The 24,091-nt window shown below is 33.7% G+C and overlaps 2 protein-coding genes across 7 annotated transcripts; one reads left to right on the top strand and one right to left on the bottom strand.

The window, feature by feature from the left end:
• Positions 1 to 580: 580 nt before the first annotated feature.
• Positions 581 to 10,915, bottom strand: LOC18110960 (uncharacterized). Of its 4 annotated transcripts, XM_024583580.2 has the most exons (21): positions 10,708 to 10,914; positions 10,489 to 10,573; positions 10,375 to 10,413; positions 9,595 to 9,704; positions 8,554 to 8,712; positions 8,013 to 8,078; positions 7,799 to 7,888; positions 7,311 to 7,616; positions 6,910 to 7,007; positions 6,502 to 6,537; positions 6,266 to 6,386; positions 5,926 to 6,162; positions 5,410 to 5,505; positions 5,243 to 5,308; positions 5,024 to 5,062; positions 4,802 to 4,936; positions 4,020 to 4,381; positions 3,657 to 3,750; positions 1,868 to 2,056; positions 1,372 to 1,493; positions 581 to 1,046 (listed from the first exon to the last, which is right to left on the bottom strand). In XM_024583580.2, the coding sequence occupies exons 4-20, from the start codon at positions 9,691 to 9,693 to the stop codon at positions 1,395 to 1,397; spliced, it is 2,292 nt and encodes a 763-aa protein (XP_024439348.1). In that variant the 5' UTR covers positions 9,694 to 9,704; positions 10,375 to 10,413; positions 10,489 to 10,573; positions 10,708 to 10,914; the 3' UTR covers positions 581 to 1,046; positions 1,372 to 1,394. The 4 variants fall into 4 exon arrangements, with proteins under 4 accessions (XP_024439348.1, XP_024439346.1, XP_024439349.1 ...); XM_024583578.2 differs by lacking the exon at positions 10,375 to 10,413 and having other exon boundaries at positions 581 to 1,071; positions 10,708 to 10,915; XM_024583581.2 differs by lacking the exon at positions 10,375 to 10,413 and having other exon boundaries at positions 10,480 to 10,573.
• An 8,791-nt stretch (positions 10,916 to 19,706) lies between these two features.
• LOC18110961 (kinesin-like protein KIN-14U) lies at positions 19,707 to 23,781 on the top strand. Of its 3 annotated transcripts, XM_024583680.2 has the most exons (10): positions 19,707 to 20,597; positions 20,686 to 20,769; positions 20,854 to 21,015; positions 21,130 to 21,236; positions 21,330 to 21,511; positions 21,613 to 21,774; positions 21,866 to 22,084; positions 22,273 to 22,310; positions 22,598 to 22,725; positions 22,809 to 23,781. In XM_024583680.2, exons 1-10 carry the CDS (start codon positions 20,375 to 20,377, stop codon positions 23,418 to 23,420), a joined length of 1,917 nt encoding a protein of 638 aa, XP_024439448.2. In that variant the 5' UTR covers positions 19,707 to 20,374; the 3' UTR covers positions 23,421 to 23,781. The 3 variants fall into 3 exon arrangements, with proteins under 3 accessions (XP_024439448.2, XP_024439449.2, XP_024439450.2); XM_024583681.2 differs by lacking the exon at positions 19,707 to 20,597 and having other exon boundaries at positions 21,102 to 21,236; XM_024583682.2 differs by lacking the exons at positions 19,707 to 20,597; positions 20,686 to 20,769; positions 20,854 to 21,015; positions 21,130 to 21,236 and having other exon boundaries at positions 21,358 to 21,511; positions 21,630 to 21,774.
• Positions 23,782 to 24,091: the final 310 nt, after the last annotated feature.

A 24,091-nucleotide genomic window follows, 5' to 3' on the forward strand; every position in this document is an offset into this window, starting at 1 on the left:
CTTCCAAGGAAATGGCACAAGAATACAAGGCCAAGCCTGCTACACAACAACTTGGTGGAGGAAACAGATAGGTGCAAGTGCATTGCAGTATTTTACTTAGCATTTCTACTCAAAAAATATAACAGAAGGCAACTATTTCTACACCCAAAAAACAACTAATTCATGGTATTGTCATGTTTAATTGATTGCCCTTTATCTTATACATCTAAAAGGCTTGGCTTCTCTTATGAACCTTCACTGTTCATATGAGCAGTACGTGAAGGTCCACGAACTAAGCCAAGCCGAGTCTTTTAGCTCTTTGGGTCTGCACCTGGGTAAGTTTTGGGATGTTTTTCTCTTTTGCGTGGTACAAGCTAGAAAACGTAATTTAGAGTGTGTCAAGCTGTAAGACTTGGGATGATTTTCAGAATGTGGTTTTGCCCCTCTTCGCTTCGGGATCTTGATTTGGTTCTGCGGTCAGGGAATGCAAGTGGACCTGAGGTGTTCTTTTTACAGGAGTACAGGATTTTGTTTACCGAAACCATATAAATTTTTATAAAAAAAAACAGAGATGCGGGGCAAAAATTATAGAATGACAAGATGGAGACAAAAGAGAATTGTATTATTTCCAAAAAGGAGAGAAAAACACCATCTTCATAACAGTGTTTCTATGACTAGGTAATGTACCCCACAATACAAATCTACAACGCTTTCGACGCCGTTACTCTATTTTTGGCACCACTTAAGACAGTTCCTAGGATACTCCTGGTTAATTATCCACCCATCGCAAATCTCTCTATTGCCACATGCAGACTTGCCCTACAACTTGGCGATGTCCAACCAAAAAAAGCTTGCATGAAGGCTAGACAAGGCTCAAAATTTATATACCATCTGTCAAACAAAAGGAAAATGCAAAGGATCTTCTCAGCAGGTTCGGCGATTGATTTTCCAAATTTACAAGGGTCGATTGGATACGTCCATTCAAGTGAAGTACCCCAAGAAGAATCGATGTCTTCCCCGGTATCTCACACAGGCACATGATTTCGATCACCACAAGCCAAGCTAACCTGTGATCCAATAAATAATAATAGCCTGGAAAATGATCAGCTATTTGTTCATATATATACACAACACATATCATGAGTACAATGACTAGGCAACGTTCAAGAGTAGCCTCTCACAAAAGAATCAAATATAAATTCTAGAGAAAAATAAGATTTCCTGCTGTTTTTAAAATGCATCCTGCTATCAAAATCATTTGACGACCTTTCCTTTTTTGCAGCTAATATTAAAAAATGCATCACATATATTTCAACTCAAGGAGAAAAGGGGGGGGAAGAATTAAGAGTTTGGAAGAATAAAGCTAGGCAAAGAAAACTAGTTGGCACTCACCTGCTCCTAAAAGTTGCATGGAGTCACCTTCCCTGAACTACTCTGTAATTAAGGGTCAGATCCTCGGGTTTCTTCCATATGTAAGCTCGCACTGTAGCTAAACTCATTTCCGGGGATAAGACCTACAAAAGACAGTCATTGCTTGAGAAAATATTGCAAAAAAAAATATAAAAAGAGAAGAGCGTGTAAATAGAAGAACGGCAGAAGTTTATTCTTATATTTGGGCCACAGGGTGACTTGTCTTCTCATACAATATGCCATTTTAGTTTGAACCTGTGCAACTCATAGATGATGTGCTCTTGGACATTCTCTGCTCATGAATTTATTGTGCTAAAATGTCCAGCTAAAGATTGATGTACCATTTTAAAAACAGATGACTCGACGATCCTATAGCGTGAAATACATTTGGTGTTTTTTTTTTTAAAGCTGAAGAAGCTTATTATTCAAGTAAATGCTTTTGAGTGCATTTCCCCGATAAAATGAAAATCACAATGACCTGATTATTGCACAAGATCTCTATGGAAGGCTTAAGCTTTTGCCAAGGCTTCAATCCAGATCGGAAAGATCCATCTCCAACCACTGAATGCTGCAAGGGTCCTCCAATTCCAGGAGCAAATGTTCCATCAGTATTCACATTATCCAGTGGTTTGTCAAGGACCAGCTTCTCTACGACATAATTGACAACCTATGCAAACATGTAGTGAAAATCAGTAAAAATGGATTATTCAGCATATCACAGAAAGTATACTGGCAAAACAGATCCTAACTTGGGATTTGTTTCACATCTTATTTCTTTATAACAGTGACTAAAGCTAAAGGCTGACCGTATCAATGCATCTCTACTGAGGAACAAGAGTATTACACTTTCACCTTTAGAAACATGAATGAATATGAACAGATTATGAAACAGAAGCCTATCGTATCCATGATTTATGTAGAGTAAGATAACTTATTCTGCAATAAGACCATTATCACATGCTAGACTGCTAGATGACATCTGGAAAACACAATTAATTTCCATTTCTTGATACAATAAATACTCTTGATTCTTCTGCAGATATCTAGCTGAAATACAGAGTTGCACCCAAATGCATCATCACATGAGGATTAGTTCTTGCCATCCATTAGTATTTTACACAACAAAAGTTGGATAAAAACGCAAAAGTGAAACCCATAGATAAAGAAACATTCTTGAGAATATAATTTCAGAAATCTACAAATCTCAATTTATTTGACTTCTCATCACTTTCTTGATTGTTCTATTATAGAGCACAAAACATTTAAAACCTAAAGCATCCTACAGTATATAAATAATCCATGCTTTTCTGATCTATTTATAGAAACATGCTGCTTTTTTATGGAAGACGATCAATATATTAGAAAGGTAAAAGGCCAGCAAGGAAGTGACTGGGAGTATTGTACAAAAAGCAGCTGAAGGGCCAATCCATATGAACTGCCTACTCAAAACTAAAGCATGCTTAGCAAACCAGCAACAACAACAAAGTGTAAACAGAACTGAGTGTCTAGCTGATGCCTTCTTGGTGGATTTGTCCACCTCCTGATTCCTTCAGGCTGCTTAGGGTTGTAAACCTGTTCCTATTGTCTTTTCCTTCGATGTACTTGTCTTTGTAGATCGAAGCTTCTCTGAGGGGAAATTTATCTAGAAGATGCTAATTTGAGAGAAGTTCAAGCGAATATTTCATCTCAGCAATAGATGTACCACACATGCAATAAGACCTATTACATCCACTACATACAAAGCATTCTGGGCATAATACTAAGCAGCACAAACAAAGCCCATAAAAATTTAGAAAATAGAAAAAAAAAATCATTGAAAAGTATCAGAACCAGAAATGCTAGTGTACTTGAAATAACAGAGCACGTTATGCCATCCTTCTTCTTGTTCTTTTTTTCTTTTTTGGATAAAAGAAACTTATATTAAATCACTGAAAAAAAAATGAAATAGAAAAGCATATTGGAGAATCACATCCTCCAAAATGCAATCCTAATTTATATTCAGTATGGTTTTTGCCATGAAAAAATACAAGTCAGATATCTGTAACATATCTATCTTACACATTGTGCTCTTTTAGCAAAGTCTAATAATTTCCAGCACAGCTTCTTTTAATTGGTATGTTCCAGAATATACCACTAACATATTATAGTAAAAGCACTACATGAATATTGTCAATAGTGCAAATTTCCAGATAATCAAATGCAAATCTTTTTTTTTTATCTGACACATGCAAATCTTTTCTTCCTCTAAGTTGCTGAATCAAACTTACTTTATGAATTCTAAGGATGCGAGGTGCACTTAATTTGCCTTGTGTGAGGATCTGAAATGCTGAACCTTCACATGGATGCAGATAAAAGCTGCACCTGAAGAAATTTAATCACTTTCATTATTTATCTGCTGAAAAAAACCCACATAAAATGAGCAAGGTAAAAGCACAACAACACATTAATTGTTGACAAAGTGCAGAGTCCAATATGAAGCATAAATATTTAAAAACAAAATCTAGAAAACAATCAAAATAAATTAAGGAATAAGAATAACAGTTGGAACCAAATGCACAATTCCATATAAGAATGCTTCCCTATAACTTGCAAGTAAAATTATAATTCCGTGAAGAAAGGAAAATAATTACTTGGTGTTTTCTCTTGGAGGTAGGCGATTGTTCAACACACAATCCAAACACCACCAAGGGAAGTCCTTTTCATCTTCGCTTCCATCTAAATCAGTAATTTTCTTTCTCCATGGACCTCCTTGAGAGCCTTCAGTAACAACCGAAGGAGGGGAAACTGTTGAAAATTCGAATGGAGGATAAACCTTGGAGTCATTTTCAGCACCGCCGTCTACTTCAACTCTAGAATGGCCAAGACTTCTATGAGCAAAATCCTTTCCGGATAGAACATCTCCATTAGCTGAAGTTGGAGAACCAAGTCTGTGCCTTCTCTTGGCCAACCAATGAGCCAACAAACCCTTAAGGGTTTCGCGAGCTAAATTAACCTGCAGATCATGAATAAATGCTACAGATGAGTATAATTTTTTTTTTAAATGCTGACAAGAAAAGCAATCTGCTTCTGCCATGACCAATTAGCTATGCTGCAATTTAATCACCATTTATTACATGTAGAGAAGACTGCACGCTGCAAAAGAACCATACCAAAATACACATCTTAAGATATGGCACTCAGTAATATAAGTTTTGGGGTCCTACACACGAAGATACTGGTAGTTTTCATATATAATCAAGGAACACTCTGAAAAGTTTCAATCTTTTAATGTATTTGAGTTCTTTCAGAAGAATAAACTAGTTCCCTATTCAACTCATTCTCAGGTGGTTTAAAGATTAACATTAAAATCAACAGAGGCCATTTTTCTAAAGCATTTGCCCAACTCATGTGTACAAAAGTTTTACCGTTTTACCTTATCATCCTCAGGTTTCCCAGCTATGTTAAGATCAGCTGAATACATCTCAGCTGAAAAGCATTGTGGTGTGTCCAAATGAACAGACAAGCTTCCAAGCCTGGTATCCACAGTGAACCATGCAGGAATGCTGACCTGGAACATAAAAGATTATCAGTAAGTTCCACAAAAATTCCCATGCAACAACTCCAATATACAATGAAAAGGATCTTGTGATCATACCATTTCAAATAATTGTTCCTTTTTCTCCTCAAATGACACCTGGAAAATGTCAAGTTGTAAATACGGATAATGCCTGAATTATACCATTTCCTATAGGTGACATAATTAATGCACCAAATGATAGGACGACTAACTCCCCTTCCAAATATAAGGTATGCAATATTGCAAGGATGTAATCAACAATTCACAAAAAATAGGAAAGGGAAAAAGAGATGTAACCTTCCCATAGTCTTCAATTACAATGCCCCTTGTGATCTCCCACAGCTTCACTGAGCCAGCAGTATCCTTCCAAACAGGCATGACAAGTGATAAACCCCCAAAAAAAAAAAAGTGTTTGATCGTTTGGTGTTAATTGTAATAAATAAGGGTAAAAGTACCATGCATACCTTAGTCAAGACATGCCTTCTATTATTTAAAATTTCATGCTGCACTATTGCTGGAGTTCCAGGAATGGTTAAGGTTGGTTCTTTGTAGACTGGCACCTATAGAAAAGCAAAGCAGTACATTAATGAATGAGGAAAACAGGTATTGCTAGAGTGCAGGTCTCCCTTTTGAATAATCTTTAGAAACTCAGTGCAAATCATTCATAAAAATGAAAAACACAACAATCACAACAAGCCAAAGGGAAAATCTGCAACAGAAGACAGCCTCATTATTCAGACTACATGAAACTTTGGTGTAGTCAATGAATCGTGTGTGGGAAGTGGAAATCAATAAGTAAAGATATGGTGACTAAGAATAACATAAAGGAATTATCCCCCGTTCAAAAATTCAGAAACAGTAGACACAAATTAACAAAAAATTGAAAATTAGATGTAAGACGTTAAATAGGATGACTTGGTGAAGAACTTATTACATGCAATAGCATTAGTTGCCAGTCAAAGGCTATGAGAATTACTTACTGGAGTAGATCCTTCTAATGAAACTCTTGCCCTTGAAAAGGAAAGGTTACCAGCCAAGAATGAACCACCTCTTTGAAAGACCTTTTGAGGATTGTGTGCTTCAGCGGGCCATCTATGAACCGAAGAATCTGTTGTTGCAGCCCATATACTGTCATCATGTAATGCCAATTGCAAAATCGGGTGCTCTTTCGTGCAAAGCAAAAGACTCTCTCTTGTCACCAAGTCTGTCAAGTACAACTGAGGGTATAAACAAAATAGAGTATCAAAAATCAGGGCATCAAAAATAACACTAAAATATGTGGAAAATAATTATTTAGATTTCATAGGAAAATCAACTCACAGAAAGGTCCCTTCCACCACTGTATACATGGCTGAATGTTGGAGTGCTGGCAAGTGCCCAAACAGAATCTGTATGCACAGCATATGAATGCACACATCGCTGCATCCCAAGGTCCCACAGCCTACAAAACAATCCACAAAAAGTTCAGCACAAGGTCTTATACATTTTTATGATTGAAGTGATGGATGCTGAAAGGATGGATAAGAGTGAAAAGCAAAAGGGAGTAAAATATCCACCTGATCATAGAATCAGAAGAACCTGATAAGCAATACCTTCAAAAATAAATTGGAAACCGTGTTATTAAGAAAAAAATACAAAATTGAAGAGCAATCCAATTAAATTTGCTACAGAAAAGAGCAATCCACAAACTCCCTGCACTATTAAGAAACAGAAATCATTTGTACAGGTCTTCATGAATAACTGTTTTGATCACATTCAAAGGAGGTATAAATGTATGCAGCATGTAAACATCATAATCCCTATACTAGAGATTTTTTTTTGTGTGGGGATGGGGATGGGGAAGGGGGGGCAATTATAAATTTTTCTTGCCATACAACATAAACTGAAAAATAAACAAATATACTTCTTAACAAAAAAATCTCATGCAAACAAAACTTAATAGCTGCAGACCCCATTCAACCAACCTGCCAGTAGAATCCAGAAGCAACGCTCTAATGTTATCGGTATGCCCTCTTAGCTTCATAGCCTTTGAACCAGTACGGGGGTCCCAAACACGCACAACCTAGAGGAACAAGGACAAGAGATAAAGCATTGAAGCCAGTATCTTTTCAAACCATTAAATGATCAAAAGATGTGAGAACATGCATATAAGCTCTTTCCATCATCTTATGTGTCCACGGTACACCAGTATAAAGAGGTAAGAATACACAAATGACTGAAATATCTACCGCTGAGTCATAAGCCTAATGGTACACTTCTCCAGAAACGGGAAAGCTCCAAGTTCAAACTCCACTTCCCCGCAAAAGCAGTTGAATTATCAAAACATAAATAAACAAATAACTGTAATATCTGAATATCAATGTACCTTCTCGGTCCCACCAGAGACAAGACGGGTTCCACTATCATTCATTGCCAATGCATAGACTGACTCCTTATGGCCTTTAGCACCAACTGGGACATACCCATGGGACTGAGACGTGTGTGCAGAAATGCTGTTGCTTGAGCTAATGGTTCGTAAACTTGTCACGGGCAATGAATTAGCAGAGCCATTTACACCATTTGAACAATCATCTTCCATTGCATCACCAGACTTTGACACTGGAGTCAGTGCAGCTTCCACATCCCATATGAAAACTTCCCCACCAAGGCCTCCAGAGGCAACTACATTGCTCTAAAATGCATGACACTAAAACAGGTTCAGAAAATGACTCCAATGATATTAAGATCATAAACCATAGATTCAAGCATGTTTTTACTGAATATACTTTTTAACTTAGATAACAAGATGCACAGGCAGGAACTTTTCATCCATGCAGTTAGTAAGATCCATGAAAAAATTGAAATGGAAATTACATTTTTTTCTGCCGCCGCAAGACAAATAACATAATCAGAGTGTTGGCGAAGAGTCTTGGTACAAGTTCCATCAGATAAGCAATTCCATGCCTGGTATATCACCCAAAAGGGGGGGAAAAGACAAGCAATTAACCAATGAGCAGCTCAGTCAGCAAGTGAACAGCCATTAAATCATTCAGTACAAAAGCAACAAAAAATAAGAAAATTTACAAACCTTGAGGGTGGTGTCTGAAGAGCAGGAGACAAGGGTTCTGTCACCAGCAAGGACAGCATCATTTACCTGTACAGCCAGAGACACCCCATACATATCCCATTTATCTCAGGTATTCACATAAGAAAGTTTATGGCATAAGAAAATAGTAGCATAATATATAGCTTCACTCCACAAAGAAAAGTGAATAATTACATAGATGATGGCGCTCTAAGTCACCATATTAAATGCTTATCTAATAAAAAGAAACAAGTTTGCTAGTTTGACACACTTGGAGTGTGAGGGCATCTTGCCCATGCACATTTGATAATTGATTAGAAAATTCAATCAGGGTCACAATTATCAAATCAATCTTGCTCTCTCCAGAGTCCAACCTCATAAAAGGCCAGAAAAATCAGCTAAAGCTATTTCCCAATAACCATAGCCGTCTCATAGACGGTTTCCCGAAATGAATTTCCCCAAAGGCAACAATTAAGCACCTACCAGATCCTTGATAGGTGACAGATGTAATAATGAACGACCTGCCAAAGGGTTAAAAAAGTACCCAATCAACATGAGACTCAAATGTAGCAGAGCACGTCGCAGAATCTTCAGAAAGGGCCCATCTCTTCAGCGTGCCATCACGACTCCCAGTGAAGAGGTAATCACGCCCATCAGATACAGTGGACTTTAACACTTTTAGACAGTTTATGCCAGCACAATGCTGCAAAAGAGATATCCCAAAACAAGTAGTATAAGGATCCATGACTCCATTAAAAGAAACAAGTTCAGCAAAATTTGATCTGTTTGAAGAAAATCACACAGCATACAAGTGGAGAGGGAGTATATTTAAACAGACCATGCCTTCTTTTCTTCTTTTATAGGTAACTATTAACATTGTATGCCCTTAAAGATGCTTCAAACATTTATGAGTGTTACTCAGCTGAATTGAAATTTTAGAAAAGATGAAGTACCATTCAACTTAATCATGGAAAGCATGCACATTGTACTCTTATAGTTTACTCTGGCCCATAAAAACATCAAATCATGCATAAAACCAACCTACAATAGACAGTGGTCTTCCAAAAAACAATGATTTTCATTCGTTTGTAGAAAAATAATAATCATAGTTCCACTCCCAGCTCCAAAAAATGCGAAAATAAAAATGAAAGCACAATAGCAACATTAAGCAATCAGAGCAAACATATAGCAAAAGAATTTGAGCACAAAGTACATGAGCAGAATAGGATCATTCACCCAGCATTCAACATGAAAAAAACACACATTGATAACATTGTTATAAATCGCAACACCATAAAAGGATGTAATGCAAGGACTTGAATATTCATTATAACATTTAGCAGTATTAATAACCAGCATCAAGTCCCATGCATGGTAAATATGATCAACTACATAAAGTAGATTTCGCTAGAATACCAATCAAGCAAGTTAAGTGTTAAGCACTTATATGACATCAAAGTGGAAAATAATAAATACATATAAATCAATCCCATATATACATCAGAAAAGGCAACTTGTTCACTTTAAAATACTAAAATGTTGAGCGAAAATTGATGATAAAAATAGAACTACAAGATCACTTCACCTTTGTGTCATCAGCATCACTCAACACATATGTCAGCCTCTTCTCTTTACGCGGGCGAACAGAATTGTTTGTGTTCCCTGCACTACCCACACGGTGCATTGCTACAACCCCTGAGAGAAATAAAAAATCATCACTGAGTAATTAGAAAATACCACAAATATCTTATTAATTCCTCCAAGATTCTGGAACAAGTACATATTATTCAACACCTATTACCTTTTAGAAAAATAATGAAGGAGAAAAAAAAGTTGAGAAGCCATTCCTAAAGAATAATTATTCAAGCCAGAATGTTTTCAGAGTTTTTCCTATCAAAAGAACACAGCTAGTGTTTTTTACTTCTTTCATGTGCATAGAAATCAGCCAGCAGCCAATTCGAAGTGCTAACCAAATCTTTTTTCTCGCAACATTCATGAGTTACACATAACTAAATTTTCCTTGCATATGTATTACATTTTTTCCAGAAGACAAGCCCCAGCAACCACCCCAATAAAATCAAATAAAAACATGCCAGAACCGAATGAAACAAACAGCCAGAATAAACCAATCAATCGACCATCCAATACACCCAGTTGACTCCGAGATTAAAATCAAATTCATTAAAACAGTAAACCAAATCAAACATCTTAGAATACAACCATTTTACTATTCCAACATAGAAAATTACTCGCACTTGCATTTGGGTGCACAAAAGTATCATCACTTTCATCCCCAAACTAATGCCATAAATTACCCTTAAAATATCCACTAAATAAATCCTTTCTCCAAATAAAAAAAAACTACCAATCCACAAAACATAGCTTCTGTCTTCGTCTCATAATTCTGCACATAAAGAAACAAGCTTTAACCACATGAGGTAACAACAAACATTAAACTCAAGTCCTAAACCTCTCTCACCAAATTTAAACTCTTCGATTTTATTCAAATTCAACCTCAGAACTTCGCGATACACAAAATCAACAACTAGAAATGCGATCCAACCCTAAAGCAATTGAGAAGAAGAAGAAAGGAAACGAAATCGATTAACGAGGGTTAACAAATGATCGTGTAAAACAAACAAAAAAAATAGTAAGAAAAGGAGAGAAATTGTGAATTGAAGTGAGTTGGGTTACTGACCCGTTGCAGGAGATAGAAATGGATTCTTGAGAGAGAGAGAGAGTGAGAGATGGAATTGAAATCGTCGGGATTTGATTTCTGAGAGTTTTAAATTAAAACCCTAGAAAGGATGGAGCGATTGTTTTTATGATGATGATGATGATTTGTTGTTTGTTTTAGAGAGAGAGAGTGTGTGTGTGTGTGTAGAGAGATTTGAGAACTAAAAAAGAAAATCATAAAAACCGGCTTTATTATTATTATTATTATTATTATTATGGTTTCGACCACCAGGAAGTCAAAGCCTTAAAGGTGTTAAGTGTTAACTTTGTTGTTGTGATGTTCTCTGCTGTGTAAAATCCTCCCTGTCCATCTGTCACGAGTAAAATATTCCAAGAATCCATAGTAAATAAATCCTTATTAATCGATTGATTTGAATTAATTAAAATTAAATTAAACTTTGATTTTTTTTAAATAAAACAAAAATATGTTGTTTTGTAAGGAAAAAAATTAAAATTAAATACATATAAATTAACTTATTAAGTCAAATCTAACCTAATTTTTTTTACACCTACCTTGTGATAGAAGATGAATTGATCGGGTCTCATATCTATTTAACTAAATTTAGTTTAAAATTTTTTTATTTTTAAATTATATTTGAATGCATTTTAAAAGTACGTTCGGTTTAAAAAATATTAAATTGATATTTTTTTAATGATTTTAATGCATTGATATTAAAAATATAAAACATAAAAAAATTATTTTTATATGTCACTATATATCACAATATTAATTATATATTAACGGTGAAAGAAATTACACAGTAGAGTGTCTTGTAAGTAATTTTTGTATTTTCAGATTTATGGTGTAACGATTTGAAGTGGTTTTTAATGTCTACTCAGATTGAAATTAAGAAGGAAATAAAGGTTTTAAAGAAAAATATAAATAAGTTGTGAAAACTTATCCAGCTTGACCAATTTAATTCTACAGACATGGAGTGTTTAATGTTCATTGATTGTTGTTGACAATTAGGTTTAAGATTTAGGATTTTCTGTGATTTTTTTATTTTTGGTTATTATGATTTTGGGAAGTTAAATTCTGTTTCGAAACCGGTGTAAATCATGTTCTTCAAGAATTAAAAAAAAAATGCTAAAAATTAATTTTTTGTGTGTTTTGAATCGTTTTGATGTGCTAATCTCAAAAATAATTTTTAAAAATAAAAAAATATTATTTTAATGTATTTCAGCATGAAAAGCACTTTGAAAAGTAACCACAACCATATTCCCAAACAGACCATGTAATTTAGAACCCAGGTTGTAAACATTGTATGTATCCAATAAATAACTACTTTATCTGGAAAAAAAAACCTTACCATTTGGATTCAACAAATATAATAATAATTCATGGTTCTTAAATATAAAAAATTCTCAAAGATCAAGTTTAGACCAGCAATACTCTATTAATTATTAGAGAAACAGATTAAAAAAATAGAATAAAATAACAAAAACTCTTTCTCCCATTATTTATCTCTTTTATTTTTTATTTTTTTCAAAATAAATCATAATAAATAACTAATAAAATATTACTAATTATAATTTAAACACCGTAAAATTTATTTCCCGTTCATAAAACACAAAAAATATCCTAATTTATATATATATATATATATATGTGCTTAAAAGAGAGGATTAAAATTGATTCTTTTTTATATAACTTTTAATAGCTTGACTGGATAGATGAGGGAAGAAGGTTCGAAATTGAACATTCATCATGAGGAAACCAAACAATGTGCTGGGCAATCTCCTTTTCGTTGGGTTCGGTAATTATGATTTGAGCATGATTTACCATGATCGTGAGTGGTAATTACAAACCCTAATGCCATGGCAGGGATGAGTTTTTTTTTAACTTTTTTACTGTTTAACTTTTTTTACTGTCAGCAAGAGATGTTAACTTTTGGAAGTAGGGTCTGATGGCACGTGGATTGCAGTCAAAAGAAAGCAATGACCAGAGTCTTGCAGGTAGCTGCGGTGGGCAATATCCGTTGCCAAGCTGCAAATCTGACTTGAAATTCTATTTTAAAGCAGGATTCTTGTTTTTTTAATTCAAAAAATAACGCTGGAGTTTAGTTTTTATTTAGAAAATCTAATTAACTATCCATTTTGGGATTAAAGAGTTTAAAATAGTTTAAAAATCTAATTAACTATCCATCTATTTTAAAGCATCCTTGTATTTCAAAAAAATAAATTAAGTATTTTTTAGAATAATCCCTTTCGTTTTGAATTTAAAGGAAGTGGAAGAGAGGAATATCCCCATTGATCCCAATATTCCAGGTTACAAGGATAATAGGTAATATTATTATTTATTAAATATACTAAATGACATAGGTCATTTCAATATTTATATGAATAATAAAGCTGCTCTCCTTTTTTCTATTTCGGCAACCAAACTTTTTTAATTGTGAATTCATCCTCTATCATGGTTTTATCATGGTTTTACAGGTTGATATGTGATTTGATTTGTACTAGACATGTTGCCCATGTGTCATTGCAGGCCAAACATTTTTTTATGTAGAAAATATCATAGGTTAAAAAAATTAAGTCTGAAGTCATCGGATAAAGTGGTAATTTAAATGATATAAAAAAAAACAACAATAAATAAATTAACAATAAAAAAAAATCACACCCTAACCTATTTAGATTATCAAAACGACCTAATATTAACTTAACCGAAGGAAAACAAAAAAGAAAGAGTCAAATTCAAGATAAAAAACAAAAAACATCAATTTTTTTAAAAAAGGAAATTAAGCAAGCCTCTTAAACCTAGTCAATTAAAATAATAATGATTAAAATTAAAAAAAATCATATGGGGTGAAATTAAAAACATTTGTAAAAACCAAGTAAGCCCACATAAATATCATAAAAAATCTTTATGGAAATGGATTTGTCATTACACACTTGGTGCGATATTCATGGGAGCTTATTGTTGGTATGTACAAGACAAAGAGCAAAGATATAGTTGCATCACCACTATAACATCGTTGAGTAATTTCACTTGGTTGAAGAGATAATAGAGACCTAGGGAGTTGGAGTCTTTATTGTGGGGAGATCAATTACTATCTCTTGTATTATAGTCTCGTCAACTATGAAAAAGATGTTTTGTGAAATATAAGAAAAGGGATGAACTGGTTTTTTGTTCAGTTTTTCACAAACAACGCCACTAATAAAATCATGAAAAAGCTTCACACAAAAATTACCTATGTTTGGCCTTGTCTAAAGTTAGTTTATGTGAGGCAAGACTAGATGTATTTATACATTTGGCTTCAAACTTCTCCATGGAAGAAATCACGCCGTTGACCAACTAAGGTGGCTCATCGATTAGCGTGAGTTGCAATGGATTTTGTTTCTAGTTTCTAGTACGTAATTGAAGGAGAAGTTTGTATCTCTATGTGATAGAATATATTTATTTTTATTAGCCTTCATGTAGGCTAGTAGTAGGCATGGTAAAAAGATTTGCATAGCCAATAATTATCTTTTTACCATGCCTACTACTAAAATTGTTAGAATATATTTATTTTATATGTGTGCAAGAAGAAAAAGAAGTAGGCTACATATAAAATTGTTAGATATTAATTCACATAATAGTATATTGAGGTGTGTCATGTAACTTGATTCTTTAAAAAAAAATAAAAGAAAAAAGAAAAAAAAATAAAGTGAGTTGATCACTTGTAGGCGACCCATGATATCAAATCGCCTACAAAAAAAAAAAACTAGTAGAGCGCAAACAAAGTTTTTTCTGTAAAAAAAAAAAAAAAAAACTTTAGCCCATCAAGGCCACCACATTTTCTTTTTAACGAACACGACCAAGTTTCCTAGCAAATTGCTTCATTGTTCACGTACCCATGTATTATACCAAAATGTTGATAGCATAGTTTTTATATCCGGTTCGATTCAAGATTTGGGTTTTGAATTTTAATTGGATGACCGGATTATATAGATTAATTTTTTTAAAAAAATTAAAACGACATCATTTTAGTAAAAAAAAACAAAAGTCAACGAGTTGCAACCGAGTTTTTGATTGGGTATTGTCGGGTCATACCGGGTTTTTTTTTCAACCCGGTCCAGTTCTAGTCTCGGGTCAACCGCTAAATCATACCGGGTTTTTGACTGGATCTTGTCGGGTCAACCGGGTCACACCGGGTTTTTTTTTTTTTTCAATCCGGCCCCGTTCCAGTCTCGGATCATCCGTCGAGTCGGACCGGGTTTTAAAACTATGATCTATAGAATAACCTTTAACCACCATTTATCAAGCTAAGATTCTTGCATTTTCTTTCTGGTCTGGCTAAACTGCCAAGAATTCGAGGAATATTGTTAAATTTTATTAGCAGTGTTGGAATATTATAGACTTGAATTGGGGCTCTAAAACACGTCGAATCACTAATTTTATAGTTGATTTTTTTTTTTTATTGAGTAGCATATATGCAACTTATATTTTTTTCACCGTAACAAATAGAAAGCAAACAAATATTTTTTTTAAGGTAAAATATACCCTAAGTTAGCTTCTATATTAAAAAACCTAAATTTCACTTCAAAACCATTTTAAAAACACATTTTATATATAGATTTAGAGTGTGGTAGCGGTTGCTTTTTAAAGTGTTTTTAATTTTAAAACACATCAAAATAATATTTTTTTTATTTTTTAAAAGTTATTTTTGACATCAGCACATTAAAATGATATAAAATATTAAAAAAATAATAATTTAAAATAAATAATAATAATTTTTTTAAACGTTTTCAAAACGCGAGATGAATTAGTGATTCTATTTAATTTAATGTTGGCCATTGAGGAATGGGATTTCCCTTGTTGTGCTCTTGAAAAGTCCACTCTTATGACTTCGTCTAGGTCGGTCCACCTTGTAAAAAAGTGTTCCATGGTGATGACAAAGTCAGTAGGTTGGTATGAAAAACTCTCCCTCGGGAAGAAGATTTCTAGAAGATTGACTAAATATTTTCCATGGTTGCAATTATATTCTTGCAAATTCAAACCAAACCCTAGATCGAAGTCTACCGCAGGAAAAAGAAGAAGAATTGTTATAAAAATTTATTAATTATCGCAGTTGCTGGTTTAGCCTTCTCCTTTCCCTGAAGAAGAAGGATGATACTCAAATTTGAGCATTCTCTAAGCTCCTTCCATCGCAGCCAACGACTATCGGACCTAATGTTTCATTTAATGCCTAGCTTTATCTTTTTATTGTTTTATATTCGAATGATTATGGACACGACTCAATTCTATTTTTATTTTTAAATCATTTTGACTCTATCAGCATAAGAAAATAAATGCCTTAGGAATAACTTAATTATGATACCAACATATTAAAATTATTTAAAATTATTAATAAAAAATTAAACTTTTTAAAAATACGATTTCAACAATATTCTTATCACGATTAAAAGGAACATTATAATAATTTTTGTTAGTGGGCTCGAGATAGTAGGAAATTCTAAGTTTAAGTCATGCGATTTGATAGCTTGCAAATTTTTAATCCTCGATGATCATATCTCGTTTGTTTTTGTGTTACAAAGATGTTTTTGAAAAAAAAAAATTCTTTTTCTTTACTTCAAAGTAATTTTTTAAGGGTTTTCAAATCGTTATGATGTGATAATATTAAAATAATTTTTAAAAAGTAAAAAAAAATAGTTTAATGTATTTTCAAGTAAAAAACATTTTAAAAAAAATCGTCACAACACCTCCAAACACCATATAAATATGGAATCTTAAACTAGGAGATTCTCATAGACACAAACTAGTCTATATGCCTCAAACTAGTTTGGAAAAAAAATACAAGGATTTGATTTCAAATATATCAAAGTACAAAAATGTCAAAATAGAATTAAAAGTGAATGGACTAATTCTTAAATGGTACTAAATTCAATGAAGTTTATTATCACATACTTAAAAAAAACCAAGATTGATGATAGCGGGTAAATTTATTTAGTATCTCAGTTAAAAACTTAAAGTATTTTTTGTATGGATATTTTATTACGAGTTCCTAACATTTCTTACATCAAATTATACGGTTATCATCTTAAGGTGGATATTAGATCTCTAGTTTTGATATCAATTAATGTCGGAATAATTTATCTAATATCTATCACTTTTAAAAGCATAGATAGACAATAGCAAACAAATTTATTAATATATCCAACTAGATCATAGCATCTCCATTGAAAACCTAACGAGCCTTTTGTATAGATCATCTTATAATGAGTTCTTAGTATATTTTATACGGACTATCCCATTGAGAATCTCAACACCTAAGATTCCCATCCTAAAATGGATACCCTAGCATCAACAATTTAGCTATTATTATTATTATTATTATTTTTATCGAAGTCCTCACTTTCCAATTTTTTATTTTGGAGAGAATATAATAAATTTATAATTTTAACCTTGTAAAAGCAATTTATTAGTCTCAAAAAATGGAATTTCATTAATTACCCATGCTCTTGAATCTCTCAATCTTGAAGAGAAAAATGAGTGGAAAACCAGTAAACTTACAAGCCTCGCCTAGTAAAATCAACTCATTAGTTTCAAATTAAAGGCAAGTATAATAAGAGTTTCACCTTTCAATTTCTTATTTCCATTTTAATTCCATTAAATAAACTCGGTTCGGTTTTTATCAAAAAAAATAATCAACCTCAATTTTTTTTTTAACTGAAACCAGTTCAAACCGACCGGTTTTGGTTCGGTTTTTTAAGATAAATACCGGTTCAAACCAACCGGTTTCGGTTCGATTCAAACTGGTTTTGCTCGGTTTTTTCCGGTTTGGGTTCGGTTCAGTTTTTTCGGTTTTAGGCTTATAAAACTGAAACCGAACCGAATCGGCCGGTTTTTTTAAAATTTTAATCGGTTTAATAGATTTTTTTTATGGTTCAGTTTTTTTAGTTGTTTTTTTTTTCCGGTTTTCTCAGTTTTTCAATTTTTTTCTCACTTTTATTTTATTCCCTCCATTAATTTCACCCCATCCAAGCTTTGCCCTCTCTGTTCTTGCCCACCAACAAAGTTTTAGCTTCAAATGATTCATGAATATTTATAATGCGTGTTTGGTATTATGGTACATGATTTTTAAAAAATAAATTCTAATTAAAAATATATTAAAATAATATTATTTTTGAAATTTTTAATGTGAACATATTAAATCTATTCAAAATCAACTATCATCAATTTAATATTTTTTCAAATAAAAATTATTATTTTTTTGAAAATAAGCAAAATCAAACGCACACCCACCGAGTAAACAAACATCATCATCATATCTGTGAGTGGTGTGTAGGAAAATCAAATTTGCAGTAAAAACTCCTTTTGAAATCGAGAGCATAAAAAGCCATAAAATAATGGAAAGATAATAGTGGAATTTTCTTTAAGAAGATTCCAACTTCCAACTACTACTTTAGCTGTTTAGCAGTTATCCACTTTGTGGGGAAACCCATGCCTTCCAAAAAAAAAATAATTAAAAATTAAAAATTAAAAATCCAATGGCTACTCTCTACCCGCCATTTATTACAGCTTTACCGTTAACGGCAAGTCGTCAGTGCATCTCTGTCAAACAGTTAAAAAAATTTACCAAGGAATCATGATCTGCTGCACCAGAGACTACTTACTCACCAACCTCGAACAGATCAAATCATGCCACGTTGTCAGATGATAGTAGGCTGGGAGCGTTCCAGAGAATCCGAGGTCCGTTTACCCTTTTTTTTATTACACTGTTGCCCCACGTGGAATATTTTTATAAAAACAAAATTCCAAAATTGGAAAAGCGGTCTCATTTTCAATTTGACTTTTTCCCCTCCGCTCCTCACGCTCCACCCTGAAAAGAAAGAAAGAAAGAAAAAAAACAAAGAGGGAGAGGGGTCTTTTACAGTTCATTTACTATTATTTAGACATGGACCAGCCATAACAAAAATGAAAATCTTTAAGCCAGGATATGATTTAATTGGTCAAGTTTTGAGTTTATTTCTTAGAAGTTACTAGTTCGAGTCTCATAAGTCTCAGAGTTATTGAAAGCTTACATGGTCGTTAATTTTAGAGCTCGCGAAATTAGTTAAAATATGCGAAAGCTAACCCAGACACCTATATTAATCTAAAAAAAATAAAAATCTTACCTCTTTTTGTTTGAAATCGAGGGTTTCTAGTCCTATAATAATAATAATAATAATAATAATAATACAATTTTTACTATATGAATCCAATCAAGCAAGAGAAAGATATTTTTTGAAATTCGAGATATATTTTTTAAACAAATATCAAAACACAGGTTTAGGTTGGTGTAGTGATAAAATAACATCCTTAACTTTTTATTTTATTGCATTTATCAATTTAATTCTATTTTTGGAATATATTTTTTAAAGGTTTTGATATACTAAAGTAAAAAATAAAAAAAATATTTTAATATATTTTTAAATAAAAATATATATTTAAAAAGCATTATCAAATGATTTATTATTTTGAATAATGCTACACACATCTCACTACTTATTAGAATAGTGTATATAAATTTAATAGGTTAACCTGAATTGTCTTAATTTTTATTACTCAAGCAACAAGTTTATTATGCTAACTTAAATTAATTCGAGTTATTTTTTTTATTTAATCTTATAATTCTGTATTTAATTAACTAAGAATAGGGTTATAAATTTTTTTTCTTTTTTATTTTTCTTCATGTTATTGTGATATTTTTTATTTAATTATTTAATATGAATATAAATTGCGATGTCATGATAATACTTTCCTTTTTATTTTCGTTGTAAAGTAAATACTATTTTTTCCCCCGTCATCTTTCGTGATAAATTAATATATTAAGGATAAATAATTTCTTACACCAAAATCAAACTGCTTGCAAGTTGTAGTGTTAGAAAACCGACAAATCTTTGGCTTAATAATAATCATATCGACATCATGATACTAATCTATTATCTCAACAATTAGTAAAGTGAAATTCTTACAAGCCATCTGACCCACACAGTTTTTTTTGTAGTTTTTTAATGGCTGGCCAATGTGTCTCTGAAAGTGTACTACAAATTAAAGACTTGAAAGTCCAAATCATGGTCCAAGCAGTGTTCAATCATTGAAAGCAACTCTTGTGCTTCCAAAATTTCTTAGCTCAGGTTTCTTGAAAAATTTGCACTTAGGTTTTGACTTCTCCATGTTTTCTGGCACTAAGTCCTCATCTTTCTTTGCTTAATTAATTACTGGTTTCTTTTGAATTCAATCACCCCATTATCAATTCCACTTCATCTCCACAGTTTTTTTGATCTTGGGATTTACTATTTTCTGGGTTTTTTGTGTTTTTGAATCCAGTTTCTTGCGTTTGTTTTTTTGGGGTTACCTTTTTGGAGACATGGCTTCATTTACACTTCATCTTGGTTTATTATATACACTTCAAACTGCTTTCTGTTGTTGTTAATGTTGAAGTTTCTCCAAATTACTAACTTACTTTAGTTTTTATGAGGTGTAAAGAGTTTTTTTTAGTATCCAACAGCAAATCCTGTGGAATAGGTAGTTCAAAGCTCTGGCTGTTTCTTCATTTTTACTCTGTTTTGGTTTGGTGTGTTCTTTAAGCAAGAAGTGAGCTTGTAGTATCAATATTGCCGTCTCTCGAAAAGGGTTTGTGTTTTCAACTTTCTTTAGCTTAGAAATGTTCATTCCTAGTGAAATGGAGCAGATCTCATTGCCTCTAGATAATGTAAAAGAGAAGTTGGAGCCAATGGAACCAAACCAGGATTACATTGATGCGTTCCAGTTAGAATCTGAGTTGACGGATTCACCACCATTACCTAACTCAACCATTTATACCGATGTCAATGTTGTTCCTGAGCATGAAAAGGGCGAGCTTGGGCATTCTATATCGAATCTAGAAGGTAAAAGTTTGAAGTATTTAGTTGTAGTTACCTGTTGTTTAAAGGTTCTTTCCTTCCATAAGTTTCCCATGTTGCATTGAATTTACAGGTGAGATCGCAGGGTTGAAACAGAAGGAGAGATTGTTGGACAAGAAGCGCAGAGAAGCATTAAATAAGATATTGGATATTAAAGGTAGGAATTTACTGTTTGGTCTCAAGATGGAGTTCTTCTTTTGACAATGTTTTTGCCTATTCTAATTCTGGCTTTGATTTTCAGGCAGCATTAGAGTATTTTGTCGAGTGAGACCGTTCCTATTGTCAGATAGAAGAAGAATTCACGAACCCATTTCAATTGGGTTAGAGAAGGTGGTGGTTAAATCAGTTGGAATTAGGAAGGAGTACAGATATGATAAGGTTTTTCATCAAGCAGCTACTCAAGGTTGGTGTCCAAATTAATGTGCTTTCTTCTACGGTTAATTATATGTTTTTTTTTATCATTTTCTTTTTGGTTTCATTTGAATTAAGAGTCTATTTGCCCTTGAAAACTCTGTAGAAGATGTTTTTGTTGAGGTTGAACCTATCCTTAGATCTGCACTTGACGGGCACAATGTATGCATATTGGCTTATGGTCAAACTGGAACTGGCAAGACATTTACAATGGTCAGTGGCACATTGAAATGTGTTCCTCTTGTACTTTTGTTATTAAATGCATTTTCTTGATCATTGATGACTAAGGGTTAAATCATTCTCCAGGATGGCACAAATAACCAGGCTGGGATCATTCCTCGAGCTATTGAAGAGCTTTTTCGTCAAGCCTCTTTGGATAACTCATCTATAACATTTTCAATGAGCATGCTGGAGGTTTACATGGGTAATCTTAGAGATCTACTTGCTCCAAAAGTGGCGAGTAGGACACATGAGGTTGCAGCAAAATGGTAATTATATACTCCTGATGCTCAAATGAAACGCAAACTCAAAAATCAAATTGAAGCCTTTATAGGATGTAAACATGTTTTGGCTAACTATACTAGAGCAGTTTAAATATTCAAACAGATCCAAAGGGAATGGTTGAAGTTGAAGGTCTGACACAGGTCCAAATACCTGATACTGCAAAGGCAAAATGGTGGTATGCTAAGGGCAGGCGGGCTAGATCTACTTCGTGGACTAATGTCAATGAGACATCAAGCAGGTCACACTGGTGGGTTTAGGGTCTCCTTTATTTTTTTAACTTATTTGCTTGATTAATTTCGTTCGACAATTCCGTTATCTGTTTAGTTCTATATATCTAGCTTAATGAGGATCACCATTTCTCGACATGGAGATGATTCAAAAGCTAAAGCACAAGTGAGCAAACTATGGATGGTTGATCTCGGAGGAAGTGAGCGATTGTTGAAGACAGGGGCCACCGGACAGACACTCGATGAGGGAAGGGCCATAAATCTATCTCTTTCCGCTTTGGGTGATGTTATCGCTGCTCTAAGAAGGAAGAGAGGCCATGTGCCTTACAGGCAAGTTTTTAGTTGGGTTTGTTTTTCAGCTTTAATGATGCCTTCCCTTTTGCTGGGTAAGCTGGCAGTGGTCCCTATTTGCTTACGAAGTTATGATTGCAACCGAGTTAGGACTTTTGAGGTTTTGCTTCTGTCCTCTTGTCACTATTTAATTTAACTGATTTTAAATTTCACTTCTTTGGTTGCAGAAACAGCAAGTTAACTCAAATCCTCAAGGATTCCTTAGGTAAACCTCCGCATGAACAGAAAATTAAAAACTTCAGTTCTATTGAAATTCACATGGCACTCAATGTTTCTTAATACCTGAAACTATAAAGGTGTGGAGTCTGAAGACTGCTAGTAGTGACAGTTAAATTCTTTACATGGTCATGACTTCCATTTATGCTATAGAGTGTATGCAATAAAGTGCTATTGCAAACACAAATATACGTTTCCTTTTCTTTTCTGGGTGATGTTTTTATACTGTCTCGATAGTTTGAAAATTCCTAACATCTTTAAATTCTATTGCTTTAGGTCATAGTTCAAAGGTTTTAATGCTTGTGCATATAAGCCCATGTGAAGAAGATGTTGGAGAGACAATCTGTTCTTTAAGCTTTGCAAATAGAGCAAGAGCGATTGAGACCTATCGAGATCTAACAGAGGTACAACTCTGTAAAGTTCTTTCACAACTGTCAGTAATCTTGTCGCAAAAAGTTCACATCCATCACCATTTGCCTTTGGTTAGGACATAAACATGCAAAGGCAGAAGAGAATTTTGGAACTCGAAGTAGAAATGAGAGAATCCGAAGAAGAGTGCCAGAAAGTTAGGTATCAAGTACAGAAGGCTGAGTTCCTACTGAGTGAAAACAGAGAGCTTTTGTCAACTACTTATCATGTTCCTGATGACAAGGAGAATGCACCTATAAGTCCCAAAGAAGACTATAAGGAAGTCAATAGTACATCTCGAGTTACTGACAAAGGAATTAGGAGGAATATGACAAGTCCTTTCCCGCGATTCATGACTTCTACTGTGGCTAGTCGGCAAAGGCAAAGTGCTGCAGAAAAATTAGTTGTTGGGCGGGCAAGAAGTTTGAGATCCGCAACAAGAAGTTCATTACAATTTTCAGCTTCTCAGTCCTTCAGTTATTCAGAATTTCGCTTTAGAGCAATTTTAAAGGAATCAAATAGAAAGTCAAGATATGGCGAGACAAAACCTCTGCTCCCAGAGAGTCCCAAATGCAATGGCCCGGAGATGAAGATGGCCTCCTTGCCTCGAAGCAAGACAGTTATTTCATCAGATCCAAACTTGAGAACTACGCTTTCTCGTCACAGAAGAAGGATGTCTGATCTAATCTAAGGGTAGAGAAAAGCCTCAGGATTTTTTTTATTTTTTTTTGTATGCAGGACCGGGATCCTTTTTTTTTTTTTTTTCCCAGTTGGGTGCTTAACAAAGGGTGTGTGGGATTCCATGCTTTGATCTGGAGGGAGTTTTTTTAGTGAGTGTTGTGTATCACAGTGTGATGGGGGGTTTTGCTTAGGCTTGTTGGGAACTTGGGATCTGTTGTATTATTTGTTTACAGTATCCCTGTTGTCACATGATTGATGACCTGGTTAGGTCTGATGAGAATTGTTAAATACTCATTAACATGGACATGGTAGCGTGATGCGTGCCTGAACTTTGTTTAGATTTTATTAACATCATATTGTTTATTATATCACACCTTTCTGGTCTTTTGATTAGCTTCATAACATGTTTCATGACCTGTATGCGGTGTCAGCGGAGCAAATCCAGCTCTCAGCTGCTCAATTGATATGATTCCCACATGTATGAAACTGATTTCTGCTCTTTCAACAATGCATTACACTGGATACATCTCCTTGGAGTTCCCATTCACTGTCATTGCCTTGTCCACGCAATGTTCCTACATTCTATATCCCCCAAATTTCTCTTCCATTACACGATTACAGCTTAAGTTTTCTGTGGTAGTATGGAATATGATGCAAGTGCAAAAGAGGACTGGCAGAGTG

The sequence above is a fragment of the Populus trichocarpa genome, chromosome 13, assembly GCF_000002775.5.
Source record: "Populus trichocarpa isolate Nisqually-1 chromosome 13, P.trichocarpa_v4.1, whole genome shotgun sequence".
NCBI lineage: Eukaryota > Viridiplantae > Streptophyta > Magnoliopsida > Malpighiales > Salicaceae > Populus > Populus trichocarpa.